General features: G+C 37.3%; 1 protein-coding gene across 1 annotated transcript in view; it reads left to right on the top strand.

Moving 5' to 3' along the window:
• The window catches only part of SECISBP2L (SECIS binding protein 2-like), a gene marked incomplete at its 5' end in the record, with an annotated part of 7,141 nt that extends 1,467 nt beyond the window's left edge, over positions 1-5,674 (top strand). The window contains 6 exons of the mRNA XM_009876955.1: positions 256-388; positions 1,356-1,518; positions 2,245-2,465; positions 3,110-3,264; positions 3,770-3,989; positions 4,970-5,674. Of these exons, the coding sequence (XP_009875257.1) occupies positions 256-388; positions 1,356-1,518; positions 2,245-2,465; positions 3,110-3,264; positions 3,770-3,989; positions 4,970-5,643 (1,566 nt within the window). The remainder of the gene's footprint in view (positions 1-255; positions 389-1,355; positions 1,519-2,244; positions 2,466-3,109; positions 3,265-3,769; positions 3,990-4,969) is intronic.
• Positions 5,675-7,323: the final 1,649 nt, after the last annotated feature.

The following is a 7,323-nucleotide window of genomic DNA, read 5'->3' as shown; positions in this document are numbered from 1 at the left end:
GTGGCAGGGGGGTTGCAACTAGATTATCTTTGAGGTCCCTTCCAACGCAAATCATCCTGTGATACTATCTGCAGAACAAAATACTGTTTGTGATCAATGAGGGGACTGAAATGATTGCAGGGCTTTCTATCCGAGCTTGAGTAGGAAGGTTCAAACCAACTTGGTTAACTTTATTTTGCTTTCAGTCAAATGAATATTTTTCTTCACAGGTATCTATAATTTTCAGGTGTTGATAGCTATTGGTTTTGTTCCTAGATCATTTTGAAAGAGAGAGAAGAGAAGAAGGGCCGTTTATCAGCTGACCATAGCCTTTTGGGATCTGATGAACAGAAAGAGGTGCATATAAACTTGGGTACTGATCAGTCTCAGGAGCTGGCCTCTCAAGAAGGTTGGTCTATATCTCTCTGGTTCCCATTCTCTCCCACCAAGTTGTACTAGTCTGCTTATCTTAATATTTTGGGGGTTCTTTTATGCAACTCCATGTATTGATGTTATCTTTTAACTTGTTTTTAACATGAGGAAATACTAGAAATTGGAACACTCTTCTAAAATGTCTGTCCCTCAGTTGTAGAAGGCTCAGGAAGCAAGGTCCTAAGTCCATGGTCTCCATACAGTAATGCCTTTCTCTTGAGTGGGTGTTCCCAACATGTCAGAGTTGATAGCATTTTGATAAGCAGACAAAGCGTGACCTGCTGTCGACCATGCCATGTTGTTCACTGTGCTTTTTAATGGTGAGCATACTGAAAGCTTGCCAGATGTGGAAGTTGCAAATTGTAAATAAGGTATTTCAGTTTGTCAAACACTCTTGTCAATCAACTGCAATGTCTGGACCATCCATTTACAGCAACAGCTTTAAGCAACTGGGAAGCTCCAAAGAATGTTCAATGTCTTTGACATGTTTGGGATGAGGAAAGAAGGGAAGGTGTGTCTATCAAGATTCCAGATGTACTGCTGCAGGATTTTTCTTCTGAAATTTTTCACCTGACTGAAGTGTGAACACCTTAACTGACCCATTCCTAAAATATTTAAGTTTTGCCTATATAAATAGTAAAGAATTATTGAAAAAAGTTGTGGCATTTAGGTGGGATTTTCCTTCTGTTCTGCTATTCCCCAAACTAAATTTTGAATAGTTTTTTAATGAATATTCAGATATTGCTTATTTACCCAGCCCATTCTCAGTGTTGGCCATGTGCTTTTTGTTTTTTCTCGCCTCTCAGTTACACCTACAGGGAAGAATACCGTTTAGTGTTTTCAGAGTGTAATAAAAGCACGGGAGTGATACATAAGTGTGATGCTCTTTCTTTTATGAGAAAATGTCTTCCTGTATTTTATAATGTTTCAAAATTGTCTTTCAGAAACTGGACTAAGTATGCCTAGTGATACTTCACTTTCGCCAGCAAGTCAGAATTCTCCATACTGCATGACCCCAGTGTCACAAGGTTCACCCGCTAGTTCTGGAATAGGCAGTCCGATGGCGTCTTCTGCAATAACCAAAATTCACAGCAAGAGATTCAGAGAGTAAGAGTTGTGCGTTGTTAATATGAATTTGAGGCTTGAACTTCAGTCACCCTTATCTTTTAAGTGTGGATAGGTTTAAGTAGACTGAGGAGGAACTTAACGAATATAAGCTACTCTTTCATCAATAGAAGTTTCTGCAACTAGTTTTTTGGTTGTTTACTTGGTTTACTGTTTTGTTTTTGTGGTGTGGTTTTTTTCTGTAGATGGATTGCTATGTGTTTATGTTTATATGTGTACACAGAAGGACTCTGGACTTTCATTGGTTGCTGCAACAAATAAGCTAGGTGGAAATACTGTCTAAATCCTTTCTTTTTAAAGGAGTGCTACATACACTTTGTATGGGAAAGGAAGGAGTACTTATGAATATTGAAAATACTGTAATAGTCACTCATAATACATTACTGCTTTCTAATTAAAGTATCTTTATAGAGTACCAAATTAAGGAATAGCTGCTTATGGCACCTATTGGAGTATTACATTGTATTTTTTAATGTTCTTTTTTGACTGATTTCTTGAGGTAAAGTATGTTACTAGACATATAAATGTTTTCAGGATATATTTTTAACTTACAGTATATGGTTTGATTTCTAAGTCCTTTTAATAACTTTAATAATGGTTTAACTATTCTGAAGAAGTAAAATTATTTTTATTTGGTAAAATAAAAGGCTTGGTGAAATAGTAATGATTATATGCTGTGCTAATATTTGTTGTTTTTTGAATTGACAGATATTGTAACCAAGTTCTAAGTAAAGAAATAGATGAGTGCGTGACTCTCTTATTGCAAGAGCTTGTCAGCTTCCAGGAACGGATTTATCAAAAGGATCCCATGAGAGCTAAAGCAAGGAGAAGACTTGTTATGGGACTGCGTGAGGTTACTAAGCATATGAAACTGAACAAGATCAAGTGTGTAATCATATCTCCCAACTGTGAAAAAATCCAGTCAAAAGGTATAAATGATAAATTAAGTGGTGCACTTAACTATTTACGGTTTCTTGTGCTGATTAGAAATGCTGAGTAGTAGCAAGGTTAGAAGTGCTTCTTGGTTACTGTGCATGATGTAACACTTCCAGAATCACTTGTGTAATTGCCATTCCACATCAACTCTCTTCTCTTCCATTCTGGAAGAAGCTCATTCATGAGGGGAGAAAAGCTTAAAGAAAAATAGATATGATGACACAAACAATAGATGTCAGTTTTGTTCCATTCAGTCTTTGATACACCCTGAGCCCTGGGTGCTCTTAAGGCAGATTCCTTAAGAGGAGTGTGAATTGGCTAATTAGCCAGCTGACATGTTTTGCCACAACCAGAAACGTAAACAGAGTCTTCTTAAGATATGAGAAGAGGAAGGCTCTGCTCCAGAAGAGCTGTGAAAAAATCTGGTTTGTGTGTGGAACTAATGGAGAATGCACGATATTGCTTTCATCTGATACTTGCTATACTCAGAATGTGTAGCTTGTTACCTTGTAGGATGATGTAGCTGATGGTGTGTATTGAAGTTTTACTGACTAATTACAGTTAAAGTGGGACAGAGATGTATTGTGTCGTAGTATGACTTCAACTAACTGGATATCTGTTTAAAATTTTCTTCAAGGTGGACTAGATGAAGCTCTGTATAATGTAATAGCCATGGCACGGGAACAAGAAATTCCTTTTGTCTTTGCTCTTGGCCGTAAAGCTCTGGGCCGTTGTGTGAACAAGCTGGTTCCTGTTAGTGTAGTGGGCATCTTCAACTACTCGGGTGCTGAGGTGAGTAATTCCAATCACGTAAATGACTGGAGTAAAAAATTACGTTCCTTGTAGTTAAGAATTGATTTGGCATGGAGAGCACACCAGACTAATACGATTTGATAATGATGCTGACCTGATCTGATCTATTTTAGGGTGGTGTTCTTTGAAATTCAGTGTTTACAAAACAGAGAGATTATGTTGAAACACTTTGGGTGCCACAACTCTGTAGCTTTCAAGTAAACTAAAATGCCATCTGAAACTCTCTGGAAGGCTTAAGACTGTAAGAAAAACACTATCTTAAAGTATTAAAAACACTGTCTTAAAGTGTATCTCCTGAAAGCCATGTAAACATGGAGTGAGATTTTTATTTAATACAAAGAACATCTATTTCTTATGTGAAATAAAGGTATTTGGTGTTAATAAGCTTAAGGCTCACTATATGTATACTTTTGACTAAGAGAGTAATTTAAAATGAAAATTATTAGTGAGAACTACTGATTATAAAAACTGCCTTCATACTTAGGACCTATTTAATAAGCTGGTGTCACTGACTGAAGAGGCCAGAAAAGCCTACAGAGATATGGTTGCTGCAATGGAACAGGAACAAGCAGAAGAAGCCTTGAAGAATGTCAAGAAGGCACCCCATCATATGGGTCATTCTCGGAACCCCTCTGCAGCGAGTGCTATCTCGTTCTGTAGTGTTATTTCTGAACCCATATCTGAAGTGAATGAGAAGGAATATGGTAAGTGCATTAAATGTTACTTTTGTAACTAGAAGTTGGAATTTTCCAACTGCTGCGTATTGCAAAACATAGCTAAAACCACAGCATTTCTTCATAATTTACTGTTCTAATCTTTTCAGGGATAAGAGAAAATTGGTTAGTCTTGAGGTAGTTTTGTAAGTTTTTTTTTCCCTGAACTACACTGAAAATAAGAATTTTAATTTCTAACTCTCAGAAGTGTTACCTAATTCACATCAGTGGAGGTGGCTTCTCCAGTTTTATTGAACTGGCATAGAACTGGTACAAAAATAGGATTGGTTCTGTGACTGAAGAAGAGCTAGTGACAGAGGGCAAGAACTAAATTACTGAGGTCTCTGAAGATAGGACCTGTAGCTTAAATTCTGAAACTTGAAATGGTAACGAATAGTTCTAGGATGAGCAAAAGGCAGATTTATTTATCTGCTTGCTTAAGCCCAGATGACAGAGGATAAAAGGGAGAATGCTCGTTTGAAGTCAGAAGACTTCTCTTCTTAAGTCTTCTGGTGAATTAAAAAGCATACTGTCTTGGTTTTAGTTAATTCTTTTGTGGTGTCTCAAATGTACTTAATTTGTTAAATGTTTTTCAAAAAATCCTGAAACAGATTATTTAATTCTGCAGCAATTCTCTGCTTTTAATTATACTTGAGAGTAATGTCTGACTACACTCACTGTTATATTTGCTGGTTCCACAGTTTATGCAGGAAACTTAAGTGCACAGGCTTTCAACTTTGTAATGTCTGGTTTAGGATACCGTAAAAGCCCAAAGTTATCCTTAACTCTTTCTGTTGTCTCTTCCCTCCTTTCCCCTTTTTCTAGTTGATATTTTTTTTCTAGCAAGTGTAGTCTAATGCTAAAATTATTAACTCCAATTACTATTTAAACAATTCTGGGCTCTTCAGGAGAAATACTTTTATGTAGAAAGAATTAATGTTTCCTACTTAAACTTCTTTTGAAACTTTTAGAAACAAACTGGAGAAATATGGTGGAAACATCTGATGGGCTAGAAACATCTGAAAATGAGAGAGAATCCTCATATAAGACTGTGGGACCAGAAAAAGCTGGTAATGGTCAAATTGAAAAAGCCACTCTTCATAAACAACCACTTCTGGCTACAACTGGCACTACCTCAGCAACAAATCATGGAAAATCCACACCAGGTGACAAAGATGAGGCAAAACCAGATGACAATCTGGAATGGGCCTCACAGCAGAGTACAGAAACAGGATCACTGGATGGCAGCTGCCGAGACCTTTTGAATTCCTCCATGACCAGTACCACCAGCACTCTTGTACCAGGAATGCTAGAAGAGGAAGAGGAGGAGGAGGAGGAGGAGGATGAAGATTATGCCCACGAACCAATTTCTGTAGAGGTTCAGCTTAATAGCAGAATTGAATCTTGGGTTTCAGAGACCCAGAGAACTATGGAGACTCTTCAGCTTGGGAAGACCCTTAGTGGTGCCGAAGAAGACAATGCAGAGCAAAGCGAAGAGGAAGAAATAGAGACTTCTGAGCAGGCTGATCCAGCCACTGATGGAGAGGAATGGACAAACGATAAGCATACAATTAACACTCAACACAAACCCACCATCTGCAGTTCTTTGAATAAAGAACACGCGGATTCCATCTACATGCCGTAAAAATAAGCAGGAACTCAGGAACTTTTTAGAAGTTAAATTAAAACTAACTGTTGTAAAGGTTGCAGCCATTATTTCTTATGCTTCATCTCAACATTTTGCACTGTTAAAGCATTTACTACGTGCATTTAATTCACAATAATATTTTTGTAGCTGTCTGTTACTTGTTTGATTTAAAAACTAGCTTAGCTTTTAACCAGTGTCTATTTCCCAGAATAGAAACTGTGTGGAAAATTTGTCAGTAAGTATTCATTTAATCTTTTGTAAAATGAAACATTCTGTAACTGACCACTTTTAATCAGAAGTATTTTGAGACGTGACATTAACTCATTTCCAAACAGAATCTACATTAAGACTGACAAATTGCCAACACTTCACATTTTTGTTAATGCCAGGAACATCAGTGTATTTCTTTGTGATTTTCTAGTTATATCTAGAAATAAAAGTAAAATTTTGTTTCTCTTTAAAGAAAAGCTAGAAAACCCCATTTGCAGTCTTAATGAGAAGTAAACAGTAGAGAAATCTATGGGTGAATCCTGTGTGAAGACAGATGCAGCTTTTCAGTTGCTCTCTGTGAATGCATCATTAAAAAGCTGCTGTAGTTGAGATGGTTACAATAAGCTATAACAACTTTGATTCCAGAAAAACTTTAAACCAGAGGGATATAATTAATATTTTGGAGCACTGTTGTTTTTCACAAGGTGAAAATACAAGCATTACAAAAAAATAAATAAAGGAAAATTCCCCATACTCTACACAGTTGCTGTATGCCAAACCACTAAGTGAATCGTTAACCATAATTCCTATCCAGGGCTTTTAGTGAACTGCTGACTTCCTCTTTCTCCCGTCACTTACCTCAGGAAAGCTGTTTTGTGTATTGTAATCTACATAACATTGCAGAAAGCAAAAATAATCCTTTAACAGCAAGTGTGAATGATACGGTGGCCCAGTGTATGTACACGTTCACCTGCATGCGTTGGTCCTGGCCACCCTCGTGTTGGGTTCAGGACCTATCTTAACAATTAACGTGAAATGTGACCTAGAAGTGTCTGTCCTTGCAGTTGTAGCAGTTGTAGCAGCTTTAGGAGTTGACCTCTAGAGTAGAAAAGGAAGTAGTTATTCCAGGAAAGGAGGAAGTGCCCTGTAGTGTAGGGGAGTATGTCAGTGGTTCAGAGGTAAAAGAAACAAAAATATTGCCTCCCTGAAACATAACATGTTGCTAGAAGATTGTTCCATGTTTCATTCTGAGTATCGAAGCAAAATCCATTAACTGATGATGACTTCATTTCATGTGGAAGATGGAGTATGTGTCTAAGCCTTGTGTGTCAGGAGTCTGTTTTCCATCTTTGTCTTATATTGGCAAGGGATGTACTGAAACTGCCAGCAGCAGGAGCTTCACTACAAGAGTAGCCAAAGAGTAACTTGTGTGCATAACACTTTTATAGAAAACATATGTTTCTTTAAGTCCACTTAATTATTTTTTTTCATCACTTGTATCAATAGGCATAAAAAGCCCTCTGGTTAGGCTGAAAACCACAAGCAACGGATATCTTCGTTAGGTATGTAGTCCACACCTATGAATATGGGACCAATGCTTATAGTACTAGTGATGCTGGCATTTTAAGTTGCACTGGGAAAATAAGACTCCACGTTTAGAAATCATCTCCCGCTGGGTTTTTTTGG

This window comes from Apaloderma vittatum, unplaced genomic scaffold, assembly GCF_000703405.1.
Source record: "Apaloderma vittatum isolate BGI_N311 unplaced genomic scaffold, ASM70340v1 scaffold30989, whole genome shotgun sequence".
Taxonomy (NCBI): Eukaryota; Metazoa; Chordata; class Aves; order Trogoniformes; family Trogonidae; genus Apaloderma; species Apaloderma vittatum.
Note: the sequence above shows the minus strand (reverse complement) of the source record. Positions and strands in the feature narration are given on the sequence as shown.